The sequence below is a fragment of the Rhinolophus ferrumequinum genome, chromosome 23 (genome assembly GCF_004115265.2).
Source record: "Rhinolophus ferrumequinum isolate MPI-CBG mRhiFer1 chromosome 23, mRhiFer1_v1.p, whole genome shotgun sequence".
NCBI classification, from domain to species: Eukaryota; Metazoa; Chordata; class Mammalia; order Chiroptera; family Rhinolophidae; genus Rhinolophus; species Rhinolophus ferrumequinum.
The window spans coordinates 14862149-14884723 of record NC_046306.1 but is presented as its reverse complement, the minus strand read 5'-3'; the positions used below and the strand labels follow the sequence as shown (position 1 = coordinate 14884723).

The 22575-nt window shown below is 48.1% G+C and overlaps 1 protein-coding gene across 10 annotated transcripts in view; it reads right to left on the bottom strand.

Annotated features, from left to right (window-relative positions):
- PTPRT (protein tyrosine phosphatase receptor type T) overlaps nt 1-22575 on the bottom strand; it is a 945146-nt gene that overhangs the window by 33411 nt on the left and 889160 nt on the right. For 5 of the 10 annotated variants that reach the window (XM_033094898.1, XM_033094899.1, XM_033094900.1 and 2 more), the window contains 4 exons: nt 12357-12433; nt 3936-3972; nt 2478-2575; nt 115-174 (listed from right to left, as the gene is read on the bottom strand). In XM_033094898.1, coding sequence (XP_032950789.1) covers nt 115-174; nt 2478-2575; nt 3936-3972; nt 12357-12433 — 272 coding nt within the window. The remainder of the gene's footprint in view (nt 1-114; nt 175-2477; nt 2576-3935; nt 3973-12356; nt 12434-22575) is intronic. The other 5 variants (XM_033094902.1, XM_033094905.1, XM_033094904.1 and 2 more) reach the window with 1 other exon arrangement.

The window sequence follows — 22575 nt, the reverse complement described above, 5'->3', positions numbered from 1 at the left end:
CGGGCGGTGGGTGCCGACGCTACCAACAAGCCATTCCCACATGTGACTCTACGTCATACTCCACAGGAGGAAAAAGAGATCATCGTTTGCCCCTTAAAAGAACAAAAGCATTACCATTCCGGGGGACGCCGCGCGGCCTAGAGTGGCATTTCCCACAGTGTGTTCCGCTGGGTGCTAATAGGTGTTAGGTAAAAAACAAGAAACAAAAAAACAAACAAAAAAAGGTTTTGTGGTCAAATGAGCTTGGGAAATGCTGGGTTCAACAAAGTTAAACAGGCCACTCTGCTATAGGACTACTCGGCTGGTTTAATGTGCTAATGCTCGTGTGGTTTTTGACTCTCCAACAGGGGAAAAGAGTACACAGCATTTCCCAAACGTATTTAACCATGGAACCCTCTTCTCACTAAACATCCCGCAGACTAGCATCCCATGGAACCCACTTAGGGAAACGCTGGTAGAGCACAACAGGCTTTGGAGGCAAATGGATGCATTGCTTGGTTCTAACACTCAGCAGCTGTGCAACTTCCAGAAAGTGCCAAAACCTCTCTGCGCCTCAGCTTTTATAAACGATAATAGCTGATGCGTACTAACTGTGTACTACGTCTAACACAGCTGTCTATGTCTTTTTACGAATATGTGTATTCTTTTAATTCCTTATCACTACAACCATAGGAGGTCAATAGTATTATGATCCCCGTTTTACAGATGAGGAACCAGAAGGAAAATTGCCCAAAGTCAACTGTTACGAAGGGATGGCCAGGATACAAAGGCAGGGCATCTGAATAATGACCAGGAACACTCTCTCGTACAATCGTTGTGAGATAAAACCAAGTAATACACAGCAGGATCAGGCACAGTGCTTGGCTCCTAGCAACAGTTCCCTTAAAAGATTGCAATCCTGTCCCCTCCCCATATCCAAATTATATTCACGATCCATCCATCAAGGGAACCTGTCACCAATGTGGGATATGTTATAGAAGAGGCTGGAATTTGCCCCTGAATTCTTAAATCCTGGGCTGGCATTTTGTCCACAGTAGCCAGAGCCTGGTCCTCTGTCCCTGGGGAATGGTCCTGAGTGGAGGAACCACACACACGAAAATGAGAGTCAAGTCGATTGGAGATTATGCCCAGGTTCTGGCTGGGAGACTTCAGGGTAGTTATTGTACTCTCTTGGTCTGTTTCCTCATCTGTAAAAGTGGGGAATGTACTAGATAAGAGTGAGCTTGAGGATAAAGTCTCTCCTGGCCCTAAATTCCTATTAGGCCATGAGATGTCCACGGCCCTTTCCTGGTTTATGACTCACAGCCCAGATTCTCCCTTTCCCATGGTCTTGGAGGCTAGGACACTATATTAATGGGGTATCTGGCTCTTGCCAAAACAAAACTTCCCTGCCCACTCTTTAGTTAGCTCATGCGTAGAGGGGCTCTCTTAATTCCAGTGTGTGTGTGCGCCCTGCCTGGACACCCAGCAGCCCACCCCCCCACCCACATGCCACCGTTTACCAAGTGGGCAACAGCAAGCTGGGAATAGCAGTCCCGTTTCTAAGCCCTAGGGGTCGCTGAGGACCACATAGGAGGGAGTCGAGAGAGCAGAGCGGGAGACCAAGGCCTGAACCCTGAAGAAGATGGAGGTTTAGAGGTCAGGGAGCAAAGGTCAAATGCTGCGGAGAGGTTGAATACAATGAGAAGAGGGAAGTGGCTGTTGGATTTGCCAACACGAAGGATGTCAGTGAGGTTGACAGCGGCACTATGGGTGGGATGGAGGGAGGAGCTACGTTGGGGTGGGCAGAAGGGAACGGGAGTGAAGACACCGAACCTGTGTGTGAGTCTTTCGCGTTTGGCAGAAAAGTAGGGACAAGAGAATCATTTTTGTTTGCCTGTTTTATATTTTTGAGGGGGAACGTACTCAGGCTGTTTGTATGCAAACATCTAGCCACGAGAAAGAGAATTATTTTTCGAGTTGTGGGGGTAGGAGGATGAGAAAATTCTTGAGCAGGATCTGTGATTCAAGGTACTAGAATTGCCTTTGAAAGGGCAAGAGTCACTTCTTCCATAGTATTAGGCTGAGCCACAAGAAATGGCCAATATTCTACCATCTGGGGTCCACAAAAGCAGCCATTTTTTTTTTTTTTTAACGGTTCAACCTGATAATAGAGGAGAAGAATGAGAAGATGGTTATAGACAGAAGTAGGATGGCAGCTTTGTGGTGTGAAGATGGCAGAGTTCACGTCTGATGGCTTTCATTTCCTCAAACTATGAGATGATCGTCAATGGAGAGGAAGGGTGGAAAAGGCATGAGGGGGGCTTGGAGGGAAAGGACATCCTCGAGTATAAAACAGGAGTGAGGATTTCTCCCTCGTACATGACGATGAGAGTAAGCTATTGAACAGGAGGCACTCGACACAGTCCACGGAGTAAGACATGCTCAGAAGTGCAACGCCAGCACCCCCCATCCAGGGGACTGCAGGAGGGGCTTACCCGGCCCACCTCCACGAGGTTTGTGACCATGACGATGCTGGCTGAATTCTCCTGCCAGATCATCCTCCAAAAGTCCTTTACGGTCTCCTGCATTGGACCTGCCAACAGAGAAGGCGACGGGATCAAAGACTGGCAGTGCCAGGAAGCAGCCGCGAGGCTGGTCCTTCTGGTTGGTCGGTCACGGCTCCCCATGGGTGAGTAAGAGTGAGGCCAGAGGATCCTATTGGGACACCCAAGTAGCTGAGACCGAGGCCTGAGGCATAGGAGGTCAGAGTACGGATGTGAACACCACGTTCCAGGCTTGCAAGGTCGGCAGCATCCACGGAAAATGTTGGCAGCTTCTCTTCTTTCCTCGCTTGTCCTCCTGCTCAGACCCTTTGCACCAGGAGCCCCACTTTCACCCTGACTCATCACGTTATCTGGACTACATTGTGGGTTAAAAATATAGCTTCAGGGAGTTTTCATTAAGGGAGTTTCAATCGGGTTTCAGACACTCAATGAGAGAAAGGAAGGAAATTGGGGTAGGGAGGCTGGGAGGGCAGAGAGCTGAGAGCCGGGAGCCAGAGGCTGAGAGCACAAATAGAAGATGCCTGGTTTTGAGCTTGTCCAATGCTAAAAGCATTCATCTGGGCTCATGCAGAAAGCGGGGGAAAATAAAAAAGGAATGGGGGATAGGATCTGCACATCTAAAGCGATTTCCTTGGAAATCCCAATTTCAACATCCTGGGCCTTCATCATTTTTAAAATTATAAGAGTAATATGTATGTGTGATCTAAAAATTTGAGTACTGTTTTTCTGACTATAAATATACATATACATATATGTGTATGTATTTACTATAACAAGCGTCGTATCCATTATATGGTTCCCAGGCCCTTAAAAATTCTTACCAAGCATGTTTTTCATAGCTGCATAATTTTCCACAATAAGGAAGTATCACACTTGAACCAAACTATCAATGGTTGGGCACTTAGGAGTTTTCACTTTTTCCCTACTATAGATAACAGTGTGAAGAGTATCTTTATACTCTTTGTCCAAAAATGTATAATTATCCATAGGCGTTCCTCCTGGAAGGTTTGAGAAGTATGATCATTTTTCAGTCTTTTGATAACGTACTGCCAAGTTGCTTTCTAGGACAGCTGGCAGCTTCTCTCTTCTGGGCATGCAGCCATCAAGATAAAGCACCATCAGCTCCTTTTCTGGATGGTGGGTATCAATGGCACACGCCTGAAGCTGATGCTTTTGGTCTGTCTGTCCAGCCTGACCATTTCCTAACGACACCTCCTTTCTCTCTCCCTCATCGCCTTCTTCCTTCCTAAATCAAGGAACAGTGTTAAGACCTCTGGAGGCTCTCCAGCCCTACTCCTATGCAACTTCTTTGCTGGCAAAGAGGCATGAAGCTCATACTTTTCCTTCAGTGAAGGGCAAAGGCCATGCAGAGGAAAAGGAGGGACTGACCTTGAGTTGCAATGTAGTGCCGAGGTCGGTGGTAACCCTGGATAACAGAGAAAAGCACAGTGAAACCTTGCAAACAGCGCAATATCAGTATTGAACGTTTCCAAGACCTGACGTCTTCACAGGCAAAATGAGAATAGCATTAGACATTTCCCAGAGAAGGGGCCAACATTAAATAAGGTAATGCATACAAAGTGCCTAGTAAGTCACTAAATGTTAGCTATTACTATGTAACTATAATTGTAAGGGGCCCATACAGGCTCGTCTTGGAGCCAGAGGACTGGGAGCAAAAACTGGGTGGGTGTCATTCATGCTTGTGCACCCAGAAAGAGGTAGAGAAGGAATTTTTGGGCTTCTGTGGGACATCAACCACCAAAAAGTCTTTCCTGAGCCATGACTGTATTGAGAACACAGCTCCAGGCCCTGTAGGGTACCCGAGAGAAGAAAATAATTGCATTGTTGGCTCCTTGCATTAGTGACACTTAGAAAAAGAATATTGGGATGGATGCTATACTGCCTCTCTGTGACACTGGGTGGGCTTGGAATTGAAGTCCCGTCCATCGGGGAGAGACCCTGTAGGTGTGACCTAGAGACTGATAAAGCCACTTTCTGATTCAGAGAATCAGCCAGTTTCTGATTTCCGTGTACGTTTCAGAAGGCTCTAATAGGCCCCGCTGGGCTCTGGTGTGGGCTTACTCTGTTGCCCCCCAATCCTCATTACTGGTGAAGAGGCTGTAGACAACCTTCTCTTCTGCGGGCAGGGCACACATGGAAGGTCCCTTTTCTTGTTACAGAGAGGAAGTATATCATACTGGGTAGGAGTTCAAGTTTTGGAGACAGATCTGCCTATCGTATACATAACATTGAACGTAACCAGCATTTATTGAATGAATAAATGAATGGATGGATGGATGGATAAATTAAAAAACAAAACAATAAAACAGAGATACCAATTATGGAGCTTGTTGGTAGAGAGGTTCTTGACAGTCCTGAAATCTACTTTCCTCCATGGTTAACCATCTCAGGAGTAAATAAGTCCTATACTTTAAAGAATGCCAATTTTTGCTGTAAGCGTTGGTGATCAGTCTTTCTGCACTGTTGAGGTGCACGAGCTGCCTCAAGGACCCCTTCTTTGGGAACTAAGCCAGAAGTGCCATCTGTATGGTGAATGGTGAAATAGACATCGCATCTCGGAAGTTCTGGTTCTGATTCAGAGACGAGTTTCTGAGTCCCCTGTGCATGTCTTTACCTCAGTTTTCCACTTGCTCCATAAATATTTAGTTAGTACCTTCTAATTACTGGGTGGACTACAGTCATGCTTGGGTGGACTGTTGGTACCCCCAAGGCCAATATTATGACCAGAACTGTTGGAGTAACCACTAGGAATCAACAGCTCCCCCTAAGCACTTTGTTTGAATATTGCTATCTTCTTAGGCTGTCAGCTTCTTGAGGACAAACAGTGCCTCTTAAGCTTTAAAAAAATTTTCCGTGGAGCCTGGTACAGTGTGAAACTCAAGAGCCCAGGGCCAAGAAACAAGCTTGTTGAGAGACCAAGTAGAAAGGCAGCCTGGCCTGGTGGTTATGTGCAGACTCTGGACCTCACTTCCTGGGTTTGTAATCCTGGCTGTGTCCCTTACAGGCTGTGAGGTCTGGGGCAAGTTACTCAACCTTCTGCCTCAACTGACTTTTTGCTGTGAAATAGGGGATAATAGGATTTACATTACAGCATTGCTGAAACCTGGGAGGTAGGAAGGAAGGGGAGAGGTCTGAAGAGCTACCTGTTCATCCAAGTCAAGATGGATAGGCTTTCCCAGGCTCACAGGAACAATGAGACTCTGGGAGTTTTCTTGAGGAGGTTTGGGAACAGAAAATAGTACTGAGAGTGTGGAAAGATGCGGTCTGTTAAGTCCACCCTCTTCTGTCATCCCATCATCACTTCTCACAGCGTTCGTCCTCCCTAACCTGGGCCACGGCACCAGCCTCTTGCCGGCCTCCCTGCCTTCAGTCTGGTCCCATAGCCCACCTCCTTCCTGCCAGAGTGACCTTCCCATGCACATCTGGTTACGGTATTCCCCCACATAAAAGCCTGCAATGGCTCCCCATTGCCGGCATAGTAATGTCCAAACGCCGTAGCTCGGGACTAGTCATCCATCTCCATTCTCATCTCCAGCCTCACTTCCAGTTGTCCCTCTCCATCCCAGCCCACAAACACATGTACCCTATGTCCCAGCTTCCCACACTGCACTTCAAAAGAGACCTCCTTCCTGCTGAGCGCAGGAAGGACTTAGCAGGACTTTCTATATGCCCAGTCAACACACTTACAACATGTATCACCCTGAGTTTTTTGTGCTTTTCTCTTTCTGGGCCATGGGACAGGGCACCCAGAGCTGGGGGCAATTTTCAGCAAAGGCTGGTTGGTGGCATTCAGGCATGAATATGTCTTTGAGGTGAGACTGAGGTACTCCCTTAATGCATGGGTTAGAAGACCAGAGCCCCTCTGGAGGAAATTGATTTGGAAGATTCTCGTGTGCTTGGAAGTCAACGGGATGAAATTCTGAGCAAGAAATTCACATTGCAGTTGTGGGGTTAGAGGACATTCATTTGTTCGCTCAATCATTCAATATTCACTCAGCAGGTATAAACTGAGTACTTCCTTTTATGCACAAGGCACGGGAAATACAAAAGTGACCCCGATGGATGTGGGCTCCGCTTCTGAGCAACTTACAGACATCAACAAACCGGGAGAAGGGAAGATGGGGAAGGTTTGTGGAGCTCCCATGGGGAGCCGCCTCTGCCAAGGAGGCCAGAGAAGTGTTCTCTGAAGTTGTGGTGGCTGACTCGCCTCTCGACATCTCTGTTCTTCCCATTTCATCCTTTCAGCAATAGTCTCAGTTTTACTACCACTCTCCCCATGGCTCACTGGCTGTCTTGCTCTTCTTCAGAAACAGCGATCATGTTTCTGTCTAGAGGTCTTAGCACTGGCCATTGCCTGTGCCTGCTGGGTCTGTCCCCAGATCACCGAGCGGCTTGCACTCTCCCTCCATCCAGACTTCTGCTCTGCTGTCAGTCACCTCCCCAGACAGCCCTTCCCTGACCACCTGTCAGCCTCTTTCTGCTTTCTCTGGTTTACTTTTTTCAGTGCACAAATGGCATACCATTCTTTGCTTATTTACATGCTAACTGTCTATGTCCCCAGTTGAGCGGGAGTTCCAACAGGCAGGGCTATGCCCAGTGAAGTCTGCCTGGGCCACCAGCCTTGATTAATACATATCGAACGCATGCATGCATGCTGCATGCCTGCCCCATGCTGCATCTGAGTAAAGAGACTCTCTCTGGCCTCCAACAACCCATACAGTCTCCGCAGAGAAAACATTCTAACCATGAACGACACTCCTCAGCCATAGTGATAAAAGGAAATGAACTGCTCAATTGGGGCTCCTCTGGGGATTTGCCCGCAGCTGGACAGAAAACTTCCTAACCTGAAAAGAACTCTGAGTTCATTTAAGTCCCACCTATCCAGCACGCAGCTCGACTGCCAACCAGCCCTGCGCCTGCCTCCATCTGTCCGTGAGCAATGGGAAAGAGGTTTGCATCCAGAACGCATTTATCTCACTCGGCACTCATGCATCTGTTATTTACTGGGGACCCAGATACGATATTTATTTCCAGACTGGTAATTTATAACAGATTCAAGTGGCCAATACATTCTCGGGTGCGCAGACAAACCTGCCAGCGGGGTGGTTCAGACGGTAGCGGAACCACGGCCGCTGGAGGCACAGACAGGGCGGGCCCCATCCAGCTCATTATCCACACGGAGTCGTTTTAATGGATTGTCCAGGTCCAGTTGTGGATAAATGGTCCTACGGTGGACGGGGAGTTCTTTAGAGAGCTGGGAGGGTTTCAGCTGGGGTGGAGGCCAGGACAAAGGGCTGAGGAGCAGATAGCTGGCCCGAGCACTGACTTCCCAGGAATCCCCATTGAAACCCCAGGGACTCTACCTTTGCTGGAGTAGATAGTAGGCGATTCTCCTACCCTCCACCCTATATTGGGAACTCTGTGCTGGAGGACGCTGGCACTTGCTGTGTTCTCTGTCCCTCCCTGTCCCCACTCTTCCCTTCCAAGCTCTGCTCTGTGCCGTGGAGGCTGACCTGTATGGATCACACCACCAACGTCCATGCCTTCCGGCTTCTAGTTGGTGTTGGTCCATGGGGAACAGAAGCAGGAGCTCAGAGGCCCTGAGGAGCTTGGGGGTGTATGTTCTTTTACGTCCCTCCCTATCCGGTCACCGTGGATTGGCCTTGACTCTCTATCAAAGGCTACAGCTCCTATCAAGGGAGCTACAGCTCTCCTTACAGCTACTCGCTCCCTCTCCAGGCCCGGAGCTCCCTGCTGTTGCTAGCCTGGGTACACTGCACCCGACCCTGTTCCCATCCTGTTGGTTGCCCTTAATCTGCTTCCACCCTTGTTAACCTCTCCTGGGTTACTTCCTTTGAGTTACTCACTGCTTCCCAGGGAGGCCCTGACACATAGATACTTTACATCACTTATCAAATGCTTCTGGGGTGGCATTATTATCCCAGCTTACAGATATCAGAACGAGTAAATAATTTACCCAAGCTCATAAAGCTAGTAAGCTGAAATGCCCGGATTCCACAGGCCCTACAAGGACTGAATTCATAACTCGGGTCTTGTGAGCCCTTGGACCGTAACCACTGAGATCCAACACGTATTAAGCATCACACATGAAGGCAGCCTCTAGCAGAGGCTGTTGGGCCGCTCGGCATAATCTACTCCTTAAAGCGAGAGGGAGAAGGTAGTGGTGTGTCCAAGGTGGGCAGAGAACTGGATTCTAGCTATATGACCTTGAGCAAGGCTCCTAACCTTGACTTCTGGTCTCTTTTCCTGCTGGCTTGCAGGATGCCCTATAATGCCCTATAAAGAACCTTGATTTCTGGTCTCTTTTCCTGCTGGCTTGCAGGATGCCCTATAATGCCCTATAAAGAACCTTGACTTCTGGTCTCTTTTCCTGCTGGCTTGCAGGGTGCCCTGTAATGATAGAACCTGGCAGAAAGGGCAGGCGTTGTTGCTATTGACACTGCCGAGACTCACTTGCATTTCCAGGAATCTCGTTTGTTGCCTATGAAATACCACAGCACGTCTTGGTTCTGCATTCAGATGCTCGCTCAACTTTGGATTGAGTGTCTATCTAGAAAACTAACTTTTGCTGGAGGTTATCAGATGACAAAGGCCAGATACGGCAAGTTGGGCCAGCCGACCCCACGGGGGCCATGGCCGCAGGGCTGACACATCCATTCAGTGGTAGACGAGGCCAAAGGGAAATGGAAGGAACCCACTCAATCTGGTCCAGCACATGCTGGCCCAGTGCCCACAGTGGTGCCTGGGAGTGGGTGGGGGGGCACCCCCCCAGGAGGAAGAAACGTGGATTAGGCGTCACGTGGGTCTGCTTCGTCTCCTGGTTCTGCCGCTGACCAGCTGCGTGGCCTTAGACGAGCTTTGCAATCTCTTTAAATCTCAACCTCTCTATCTGGAAAATGGCTGTGATTGCCTACCTCGGAGGGCTATTGAGAGGTCTGGATAAACAGGCTCATTTCAAACCACCCATCGTAGGGCTCAAGAGCGACTCCCTTAGAGTTACGGGCTGTTGTCATTGCTTTACTATTATTATTAAAGCCAGCAGAGCATGGTGGGGGAGGCACCCCTGATTCAGACTGCTGCTCCCTCCTCTCTCACCGCCTAGCAGTGTGATCCTGGATAAGTTATATGAGCCTCAGCTTACTCACCTGGAAATGGGAAGTTCTAGCACTTGCTTTGTGAGGTTGTGATACTAGTGAAGGTAATGCTGGTATATGAGAGGTGGTCAATACTTCTTAGGTTACTATCAACATTTCTTGCATGGCTGACTCTTATTCATTGGCTGAGGCAGCACTGTATCACCTCCTCCAGGAAGCCTTCACAGACTACCTCAACGCCCTCTTGAGGCTTTGAGTCTCCTTTTCCCTCTAGCCCCTGCTCAGTGAGGGTCTCTTTCCTAATCTGCCTCCCTCCCCAGACTTGAGTCCTTTGTGAGGTCTGTATTTCCAGCACAGTAAGGAGGATTTGCGCAGTGTTTGTGAAATGAATACTAATACATGAGGGAAACGCTGAAGGTATGATGGGTGTATGTTCAGAGTGCTTTCTCCAGGCTGGAGACAGGTGTTCAGAACTGTCCATCTGCTTGTGAACATTCCTGAAGGGCCGAGATGGCAGAGACTGTGCCTATCTTGACTGAAACTGAAGCTCCATCCCCAGTTTCTGACCACATGTAGGCCCTTTGATAGCCAGGGTCCAGGCAGGGAACTAAAAACTGCTCCATGTTTCAGACAGAGGGAATTCAGTATCAGGAGTTGCTTACACAGGTGACAGAGGAGCTGAAATGCCAAACAAGGAACAGCAGGGCAACCGAGAAATCCGCAACAGCAGGAGAATGTGACCAACCCTACAACTAGCAGATAATGAGAGACAGAGAAGCTACCAGAGCCCAAGAGCTGGGGCTGCCTGGCAGAGGCTAGCACTCTGGTGGGCCTGCTTGACAGACGCTGGAGGCAGCCACTTCTGGAGCGGCTGCCCAAGGAAGCAAGAGAGGAGGCGAAATACGCTGGTTCTCCTTTCTTTCACCTTCCAATCTCCCATTAGCGCCTCACTTGAAAGGGTCAGTTTGCTCTCCTTCCTGTACCACACACACACCCTCACACACAGACACACATACTCATACACACTCACAGACACACGCACTCATATACATACACACACTCACATAGACACACACACAGACACATAAACACTCACATAGATACACTCATACAGTCTTACACTCACACACACACTCACACACACACTCATACATCTACACATAGTCACACACTCATACACACAGAAACACACACTCATACACACACTGACACACACACTCACACATATGTACTCACATACACACCCAGACACACACACTCACACACACATACACACAGAGACACACCCAGACACACTCATACACACAGACACACACAGACACACATTCTCACACAGAGACACAAACATACTCATACACACACACGCACGCACGCACACTCATACCAGCAACACAAAGCAGAATGGGGAAGGACAAGGAATAGATCTGAGGGCAAACAGGCAAATAACCAATACAAGGCTCAATAAATGCTTGTTGAATGGCCGAATCATCTGGTTCAGCCTAGATTATGGGGAATTCAAGAGCATGTCACTGCACTTTACAGCTTGTCTGTAAAAACACTTGAGAGTCAGAGATGCCAAGGCGGATCTCTCGGCCATTCGTCAAGGTCTCTGGGCTCCTAGCGGAGGTCCGGAGAAGCCTGGCTTGCATCAGTCCTGCTGGCATGTCCACCAGGCCGCAGGGGCCACGCTCTCCCTTTGTAAACTTTCCCACGTCCATGGGCACCCATCTTGATCCCCGTTGTAATTAGCCCCTTTCTTGATGGTGTCTGGAATACTGAAGCAGCCCCTTTCCTAGCTGGGTGTCCTAATCCCAGACTCTCTTCCCTCCGGTCTCTCTTATCTCTGGTGATACATAAGTCATCCCAAAGCTCAGCTCTTTAATCAAAACCATTCAATCGCCTTTTCTTGCCTACAGGATAAAGTCCGGCGTCCTAAGTTTGATCATCAACCAATGATCTAGCTCCAGCCACATTTTCCATTATTCTCGTTATGTACTCACACTGACCTGTCACATATCTTAGCTTCCAGCTGCTACATCTCAGCTGTGCTGTTCTAACCAGAGTCCCGTCTTCCCCCTCTTTGATTTTAAATTCTACCAGCGCTTGGAGCTTTGGTTCATATCACATTTTTGCATTCCTGATGGAAGAAGCCATTTTCCCCCCCTCATCTCTGAATCTCTGTAGCATTTTCTCTGAACTGATGACACTTAATCACTTCCTAGTTTGCCCTGGAATTACGGATGTGCACAGCTCATCCTCCTGCTTAAGTTTTAGAGGGTAGGTAGGACCATGGCATTTTTAGCGTCGTGGTTCCCATCGCATCCAACAAACAGTAGGCACGTTTACATTTTTGTCGCCTAAATGGCTGTACCTTCAAATGAACAAATGGATGGATAAACAGATCCATACACAAATGAATTAGTGGGTGAATACACACGACTGGCATGTGTCCTGGGTCTCCTGCAGAGCAGGCTACTCCAGCCAGCCTGAAAGAGGATGCAGCTTTAACTGGATGATTCACTTGGGTTACACTAATTATACAAATCAGGAAGGAGCCAGACAGCTCTGCACGTGTGCCGGCGAGGCCACCTTCTGGGGAAAGGCTGTGGGACAGCCCTAGGTCATGAGCCAACCCCAGCCCCGGGCTGCCCAGCCCCACGAGGGCCCGACTCACGTCAATGTAGTTGGCGTTGATGTAGTCAGAGTGTGGGTCTCCATCCAACACCAGCAGCCTCACCCGGGAATGGTCATCTGCAGAGAGAACAGCAAACAAGGGGATGGGTGAGAAGGGGCGTTCGGGGGAGGCGCCAGCCCTGCTCTCCTTTAGCGCAACCATTTATTAATTACTGCACACCAAGCATCATGCTACTTTGGTACCCCCTCTCATCTCACCCCAGCACCGCCCTCATCACTTATCCTCATTTGCAGATGAGGAAGTTGAGGCTCAGGGAGATTGCTATGCCTTAAAAAGGACATGAGTGTACTTCTCTTTTTTCCACCTGCCCCCTGATTCTGGCTTTGTCATTCCCTACCTAGGTGAGTCACCTGCTTCTTTAAGTCTTAATGATTTTAAGTCTTAATGGGATGGGAAAACTTTCTCCATAAGACCATGTAAAAGAGACTATATGGAAACACTCAGGAAGCGAGGTTTGTTGAATTGGGATTAATATGCTCTATTTTCATGCCTGCTTGAAAACCGCAAATTTACCTATTTTCCACATGGGCACAAATTGCTTTTCTTTTGCTTCTTGGAGTATTGTTTCAAATAGATTGTTGGCCACATGCTGTTATCAATACTATCATTCAAGTGAAGCTGACTAAATCATTACAAAAGAGGTCATCAATAACTAAAAATCGTGTTACAGAGAATACCATTTCAAACACAATCTAGGCATAAACAAGATTTGCAGGCTTGGTCGATGGCACGCTTACTTCAATAACACCACATAAAAACTATTTTACAAAAAACTAGCGCAGCAGAAGAATCAGGCTAATCCTTTACAATTAATTAACATGAGCTCCGACATGAATAGACACATGCAAAGAAAACACCCCCGCTGGGTCTGGTTGGGAGGCGGGGCTCAGCTCCCTGCCCGGGTCACTGTACACATGTCACTGCATCCACTGGCCAGTCCACCTTCTGCTAGGGCAGGGCTGGGGCTCCAAGCAAGTGGGCTGGAGAGCTTTGAGCATCCCCAAGGGTTGCCAGGGGTCAAGGAGCTGGGGTTATCTTAGTCGGCTAGACTTACGCAGCACTTTACAGTTTATATGCACATTCACTACTACTAACTGGAACGCCCTGAGAACAGGGACACTAACTGTTGTGTTCCCTGCTCTACCCACTGCACCTCCACATGTGGCAGGTACTCAGTGATCGTATGAATGGATCGCCACCGTAGACTCTTACAATGATCCTGTGAGAGAAGCAGGCTGGGTGCTGTCAGCCCTTGTTACAAACGAGGAAACTGAGGTACCCAAGGACTGACTGGCCACATGGCCAGTGGAGGGTAGAGCTTGGAAGAGTGGGGTTTTCTTCTTTTTCTGACTCTGGGTCCAGGCACTCGAGCTTCCAAAGAACGGTCTAAGCAAATATCAGAAACCACTTCAAGTGTCCACAGCAGAAGGAATTAACAACAGAGAAGTGGTTACCTGGGTGATGGAAGAGCTGAGAAGCCAAATAGAAGAAGGTGAAATAACTCAGAGGTAAAGACCAGCACAGAGACCCGACCTCCCCAGGGATATGGGATCGAGGGAGGAGGCTGAGTTCCAGAGCTCAGGGGCTGGGGCTACCCGTGGGCACTGGAGCTGCAGTGAGCCTCTTGGGTGGAGCTGGACAAAAAGAGAAGCCACCTGGCTGCTAAAGGAGCCAGTGATTGGGACTGAGGGGGACAAATAGCCCTGCCTCTTCCTCTGTCCCGCCCTCCAGTCTCCCAGGTGCATGTCATTGGCCAAACCCAGCCAGAAGCCAGCTGATGAGAGACTAAGAAATGCAACCTATGGGGGTCAGTCCCCTGTGAGGGAAAGGTGAGCAGGAGAAGGCAAGGAATGGGTCTCAGGATGGGCAAACAGGTCCAGGAGTGGACAGAATACCCCCCCCCCCATAGCCATGGATTAATTAATTAATTAAAAATTATTCATTGAGCATCTGCCATGTGCCAGACACTGTGCTAGACTCTGAGATACACTGGATGACACTTTTTAAACTCATCATAGGGAAGAGTTTCAGCAGAAGCAACTAGAGGGAGTAGGTGGGTTGTCTAAGTCACCCATTTGGGTGGGTGAGGGAGTGGGGGAGGAGTTTGAACTCCTTTCTGGAGTTCATGGTAAGTACCAGAGACTTTACATACATTATCTTACTCCATCATTTATTCCCCCCAAAGAACTCTATAGGTTATTATAAAAATACCATAATATTGTATTATTATTATTATTATTTTCATTTCACAGATGAAGAAACTGGAGCTCAGAGAGGTTAAGCAAGTTTCCCATGTTACCCAGCCTATAATTACGCAACTGGGATTCTATCTCAGCTCTGTCTGACCATGAACCCCTGTTCCGTCCACACAATGTGCTGTCCCTGGGCTTCTAGAATCTCATAGGTACTAACTACTCCTGGCATCTGTGCAAATGGTTAGTCCCCAGCTCATGCAGTATCACAGCCCCAGATAGTGGAACTTCCTCGGGGACATTCCACCCAGCAGGGGTTCAGCAAGGCCCAGCTCTGAGTTCAGACCTTGTCACCAGTGCTTATAAAACGTGTAAGCCTTAAAAAAGTGAAAATGCATATTGCGTTTTCATGCATTGGTCTCACTAATGACTTATCGATTCAAAAATCCCTTGTATTTATTGAGTTATGCCTGCTCCCAGGTCTATAGCACTGGGAACAGAGATTCTGGTTTAAAACGTTGAAAGGTAATTTTCTTTAATATACAATGGAATTTAAAATCTGAAAGCAAAAATCACTGAAAACAGAACACAATGAAACAAACATTTCTTTTAGTTAAATAGTTTTAAAGATGAAAGGTGCGTCTGACCCCCAGAGGAGATGGTGTTTGCCAATATCTCCTCTTCGTTCATTTACTAGGAACACATTTACTGAGCACCTACTATGTGCAGCCTTGTTGAAGGGACTAAGAACATGTTATCAAAGTGACACTCGTACTTAAGGTGTTTGTCAGTGTTGTGAGGGAGGCAGACTGTATATAGAAGTGGAACTCCAAGGTCGACAAAGTGGAGAAGGGAGGGTGTGGGGCGTGATGTGTGAATGAGGAATTAAAAGTAAAGCTTGACCAGTGGACAATGAGGAAGGGCCTTTCCGTGGGAGGACATGGCAAGAGTGAAGGCAGAGATCCTGAGAAAACAAGCACATTGGGTGATCTAAAAAGTTTCCTGTCTTAGAAACAGAGTATGAAGGGATTAGCAACGGGAGAACCGACAGAGGAGGTAGGCAGGGATTAGAATACAGCGGTCTCTCCACGCCATGTTACGGCAGTTCAATGCGCGTAATCATGCTGGACTCTGCAGGGCATCCAAATACAGACTCTGTTTTCTGAGACTGTGAAAGGCTATTTTAGTGTGAAATGACCAAGATTCATTCCTACATGAGCTAGCCTGTGCCAAGTAGGATACTCTGGTGATGTGAGGTTTGCGGCTGAGGGTCAGAGCTGGGTTCACATCTTAGCTCCATCGCTTGGTAAAGTCAATTGGTCTCTCTTAGCCTTTGGTTCCTTACCAAAAACGGGGAGGGGAGGGTCAGTGCTCACAGACTATTGGGAGGATTAAATGAGGAAACTCAGGCATAGAAAGTCTGAGGACATTCATACTTTCAAGAGAATGAAAAGACAAGCCACAGACTTGGAAAATATACTTGCAGAAGACATATCTGATAGGCGCAGCCGGATGGCTCAGTTGGTTAGAGCGTGAGCTCTCCACAACAAGGTTGCCGGTTCAATTCCCGCATGGGATGGTGGGGCTGCGCCCCCAGCAACTAAGATTGAAAATGGCGACTGGACTTGGAGCTGCGCTGCGCCCTTCACTACTAGATTAAAGGACAACGACTGACGGGTCCTGGAGAAACACACTGTTTCCCAATAAATAAATAAATAAATAAATAAATAAATAAATAAATAAATAAATAAAAGACATATCTGATAAAGGACATGCATCCACAAGGTACAAATATACTCTTAAAACTCAACAATAAGGAAACAAATGACCCAATTAAAAAATGGGCAAAAGATCTGAACAGATACCTTACCAAAAAAGGTATACAAGTGGCAAATAAGCATATAAAAAGTGTTCAACGTCATATGTCATGGGGGATTGCAAATTAAAACAACGAGACACCACTACACACCTACTAGAACGGCCCACATCCAGAACACTGACAACACCAAATGCTGGAGAGGACGTGGAGCAACGGGAACTCTCATTCGTTGCTGGTGGGAATATAAAACGGTACAGCCACTTCGGAAGACAGTTTCTTCCCAAACCCAACATATTTTCATCAAATGGTCCAGCAATTGCTATCTCTGGTATTTATCCAAAGGAGTTGAAAACTTACGTCCACACAAAAACCTGCATGAGAATGCTTATAGCAGTTTTATTCACAATTACCAAAACCAAGGCGTCTTTCCATGGGTGAACGGATGAACATCTGGACAATGGAATATTATTCAATGATATCAAGAAATGAATTGTCAAGCCATGAAAAGACCCGGAGGAAACTTAAATGTGTACTGCTAAGTGAAGAACGCGTCTCAAAAGGTTTCGTCGTGTATAATTCTAACTCGATGGCTTTCTGGAAAAGGCAAAACTATGGAGACAGTAAAAAGATCAGGGGTTGCCAGAGACTTGGAGGGAGGGAGGAATAGGTGAAGCATGGCATTTTTAGGGCAGTGCAAGTATCATGTATGATGCCATAATGGTGGATACATGACATTAGACATTTGTAAATACCAAAGAACTGTACAGCACGACGAGTGAACTCTGTAAAATATGGACTTCAACTAATACTAATGGATTAACATTGGCTCATCAGTTACACCAAACGTATCACACCGATTCAAGATGTAAATAATAGGAGAAACTGGAGGTGTATGGGAACAGAGCATATGGGAACGCTGTACGTTCTGCTCCATTTTTCTGTAAACCTAAAATTCTAACAAATGCTAGAGCAGTGCTGGGTACATAGCAGGTGCTTAATAAACGGGGCGGGGGGGGGTGTTGGCTGGATGTGAAGCAGGAGGTAAGGTATAGGCCGAGATGCTTAGAAACTCAGTACTCCCTATTTGCCCTTCTTCCCAGACATAGACCTCCCTTTGTGCAAAGGCAGAGCTGTGTGTGTGCCTCGTTAAAGGGCGGAATCCAGCCATGGGTTTGTCGGAAAGGCATTGCGAAGACTGTCCTCATGGTTTATTTATTCCTTCTGGGAGATGCTAATATTATTCTGTGTCCCCTTCCTCGTCTAACTTTATGTAATTAGATGGATAAAAATTGTGTTTATGCACACGCACATGGAGCGGGATGGGGCTGCGGGCGGCGTGACGTTTATACAAGGTAATTTAGAAGCAGCCCAGAACATTCATTATGCTCTATCTACATTTTGCAAGCTTGAAAAACAGCTCAATTGGAACTCCTCGTTTGATATTCAAGACAAGAAGAATCGAGAAGAGTCATGTAGAGGAGAAGCAAACTCCTCAACAGTGAGGTAAGAGGGAGGTGCGGGAGCCTGACTCCACCTGGCTCTCAGGGGCTGGTGGGGAGGAGAGAACCGTTGGCAGCCGGGAGAAGGAAGAGAGACTACACAGACATGGCGACCCAAAGGGCCCCTCAAACACAGCAGAAACATCACCCCCCCTGCAATCAATCTGTTCCTTGTCGTTTTAGGACAAACACCAGTGATATGTTGGCAAATGTTTAACAAACAGCTCTCTGGAGGAAACAAGGCCCTGACCTGTAACGTCTGCTGATTTCTGTGGTATAAATACTCCCACTCTGACTGATTTCAAGCTACCAACATGGCATCGACTAGCTCACAAAATTCCTGACAATTGAACAATCTGTTCTTGCAAGCTGGTAGGAATGAGCTCCAGGGCACCGCTGACAGAGAATAAAGCCTTACCAGATCCCACAATGCCTTGCCTGAGCTGATGGTGTGGGATCCACCTCCCTGTCCAGCCTCATGCCCTGCTCCCTGTGCCCTTCTTTCGGTTGCTCACGCGCACGATGTCTGCTCTGACCTCAGGGCCTTGGAACGTGTAAAGGAACACCCCAAACCCCATAGGCTGGCGACATCTCATTCTTCAACCCTCAGCTCAGTGTTCCTTCCACAGGAGGTCCCGTGTGATCTCTCCATCCCGGACTCCGATAGCTCCCTGTAGCTGTCTTCCGAGTTTTTACAGCAGTTGCATTTCCATAACTGATTAACCTTTGGCTTCCCTTTATACCCTATCTAAGGAAGGGCACCCCATTTATTGAATTCCTCTACAGTGTGTGGCGCATAGCAGGTGCTCAATCATTATCTGTTCAGTAAATGAGTTCATATTTAAGCCTGAAAGGCTGAGAAACAGAAAGGGGCAGGCCCCTTGCTTACAGCCATACAGTTGATTTGGGTAACCTGTCCTGGGACCCATGGCTTTTCCCTCTACACAAGGCTGCCTGGATCCTGTGCTCAAATTCTTCCTCTTCTCAGAGTGGACTCCTCACCCCATCTGAAGACCCAGCAAGTCGTGTCTCAAGATTGGCCGCCAATTCTTGCCTTCAGCAGCAGAGAGGTCAAGGATTGGGTGGGCTCTGGAGGCAGACCTGAGGTCGGCCACACACTAACCATATTACCTGGGGCAAGTTTCTTACCTTCCCTGAGCCTCAATTTACCAAACTATAACACCAAAATCATATCTACCTTAGCAGACTGTTGCAAGGAGTAAAAGAGGTAAGATACAAAAGCAGCTGGGTGTTGTAAGAAATCAACATAAATGTATTCAATTCAATTTTATAGTTATTCTAGACCAGTGGTTTTCAAAATAATAGCCGTTTCACCAATGGCATCAGCAACATCTGGGAACTGGTTAGAAATGCAAATACTTGAGTCTCCACCCAGACAGGCTGAATCATAAACTCCAGGGTGGGGCCCAGCAATCTGCATTTTAACAAGGCCCCCAGGAGATTCTAATCACACTCAGGTTCTAATGTTCAGACCAGTCTTCAGTTACTTAGCATAGAAGTGTCCTGACTATTCACTTCCATTTGTCTTCGGAAAGACCAAAAGACCTACGGGAACTGGGCTATAAGACTAGAGATGCACCTGGTGTTAGGTGGTAAGGTATGGGAATTAGCCTGTGTGGAGTGTGTAAGACGTGCCAGGTACTCTTCTAGAGGCCTGAAGGATGCCTCAAATGACCTACAACATCCAGTAGGTCATTTGATTCTCACAGTAACCCTGTGAGGTGTGTATCATCACCCCATTTTATGGATGAGAAAGTCAAGGCTCCAAGAAGTCTAACAACTCAGGAGAAGCTTCCTTATAGAGTGTGTGATGGGGTCCCTAGCCTTTCTAGAACCCCAAGACCTGTGGCCTCCACAGCCTCCCAGGCCAGTTCTGACTCCAACACTGTCCCATCCTTTGTGTCCCCATGCCCACCCAGAGGAGAGTGCTCCGTTTCCTCCTTTGCACAGTTCCACCTCTCAAAACAAATCACAGCTCCTCTTCCCTTCCCCCATCATCAAAGGTAGCCCAATAAGTCACGCTTCTCAAGTCACATCCATTTAAAGAGAGAATCACTCCAAACAGGTGGGGCTGAGGAGACGCTATCATTTGGATATGTGATATTCTTTCTTCCTGTCTTCTGGGCACTGAGGAGGGTAAAGAAAAAGTGTGATTTTTCAGAGGAAAGAGATTTGACTCATTACAATGAATTGTGGGGCTGAAAAAAATCATTTTATGGAAGAACTGGAAATGTTAATACCGTCATCTTGCACGAGTGGAGAGGGAGGAAGCAGGTAATTCTGCCGGGACCGCCTGGGTACCTCATTGAAGCTAAAGGTCTGCACATTCAATCTTGATTGAATTGCCACTATCAAGAGAGAGGGTGGCTTGGGTACGAGAGGGAAACAGCCCTCCATTCTGTGCCCCTCCTGGTTCTGGCAATTCCATGCTGACTGAGGTGGGGCAGCTCCCCTCTGCAGCGCCCCACAGATGAAACCTTTGGCGGAAGGCGAGGGGCAGAGCACTGAGAGGAGTTCGAAGGGCAGAGTCCCGTCTGATGAGTGATTGTTTCATCCTAAGCAGACTGCCCGGCCCACACCCCACCGAGGGAACTTTCTGAAGAAAGAGAAGGCTTCTTGTTTGCATTGCTTCAGAAGCAGAGTCTGAGACAGGACTTGAGTGCAAGGAGAGGATTGGAGCGGTGACCCCAGGAAACACGGGGAGAATGGGAAGTGAGATGGAGACAAGAAGGAAGACAGTAAAGGGTGTGGTACGTCATCAAGCAGGGTCCCACCACTATAGACAACGGGGCTGAATCCTGTTAGGGAGCTCGGGGGGACAGTGAGGGACATGCATGTCCAAGCTATTCCGCCTCAGGGAGAGGGACCTGGGGTACTTGTAGTCATCGGTGACGGCTGCTCCTGGGGACACTGAATTTCCCGTCAGTCCTGGCCTGCCCTGTAAGCAGGCAGAGAAGACTCCACTGGTCGGAACAGGTCCCCTGATGACCAAGGGCTCTGGAGATCCTCTGCCCCAGGATCTGTCTGTGGGGCCCAGGCAAAGCCCCGCTCAGAGACTGACAGAAGAATGGAGGCCACGAGCTGGGAGCTCTGAACGAAGCACCCATTTTGTCACCCCAGAAATCAGCAGAGAAATCTGTGAGCAAAAAGCCTCTGGGTTTGTTTCGAACCCACGTTCTTCCCTGGAAGTCAGGACAGCCTCAGCCCAGTCTGCCTTCTGTTCTGAGGTCAGAGTCCTTGCCACGTTATCCCCTAAGAGCACGGAGGGGCACAGAGGGGCCCCTGGGGAGGGGGCACGAGCCCAGAGCTCTGGTCGTCGCTGTCCTGCAGACTCACTGAGTGATCTCAGGTCAGGTTCTGGATCTCTGGACGGTCTCTCCTTGTCTGTGAACTCAGAGAGCCCAGGCTAAGTCGCACTAGGTTTAAAAACCTGCACACCAGATTCAGAGTCAATATTCATCCATCTTAATTTGTCCTCTTTGCAACGAGAGGAGAGAAACTGAGGGCCAGAGAGACGAAGTGATCTTGCTGAAAGTCATGAATGAGGTAAAGGGCAGAACTGAGACGAGCACGAGGGTCCAATCCTCCAGTACACCTGAGCCCAGGGGCTCGTCTTAGGTTAGGGGAGAAGAAGTCTTAGGAAATGGACCAGGTCTCTTGCTGGCCCTTCAGACCACCCCCAGCTTTCTGTACCTGGTTTCTAATCCAGGGGCTGATCTCTGTGGACAAGATTGGGGTTTCTCAAAATTAAGCGTGCATCAGCGTCACCTGGAGAGCTTTGAGAAACACAGGTGGCTGGACCCCACCTGCAGATTTTGCTTCAGTAGCTTTGGGCTGGGCAAGAATGAGCATTTCTAACAGACTCCCACGTGATGCTGCAGCTGCTGCTGCAGGGAGCACACTTTGAGAACCCGTGGACGAGGTCTGCAGATTTCCTTGCCCTCTGGCTTCCAGTTGGGTTTAGCCAATGGAAAGCATAGGTAGAAGATTGGACAAAAAGAAGAGAGTGTGATCGAGGACCTTATTCCTTCCGCTCTCTTTGTTGGGGTCACCATGGGCTCCTTGCAACACCACTACATGTCACACCTCCAATTAGGTCATCTTTCTCCACGTCCTGGTAACCTCTCCCTACGGCATCCTGTGTGGCCTAAGGGTGGTATTAGCCCCAGGGTAATACCACCAGTCCTTATAGTCTCCCTACAGCTGACTCACCCTTTTATAAAAAAAAATTCACTTGATAAATTCTCCTGAAATCCCCCCTATTTGAGGTGCCCATCTGTTTCCTGCTGGGACCCTGCCTGATCCCAGAGGGGGAGCCATATTCTGTAAACTCTGCAACCCCCGAGATCACTTCCTTCCCTCAGTGTAATTTCCTCCTGCCGCTCTAAAAAGCCCCCTCTAGAACTTCCACATGGGGAATGCTTTGGTATTTTTGCAATTTCCCCTTGTTCGCAGTCTCTGCCCAGAGCTGCTTGAAAGCAAAGAACTCTTTGTTTTGTTTTCCCCATTCATTTTCCTTCCCTTTCACTTCCTTTCCATTTCCAGTCTCGGGAAACCCCACTGTCTCTACTACTAAATTCTACACAGAATCATCTGGAAGAAAGGGCTTCTTTAGCCAAGGTTCCTCTTTCATTGCTCATTGGCAGGCAGTGCCCTCCCTCCCTCTC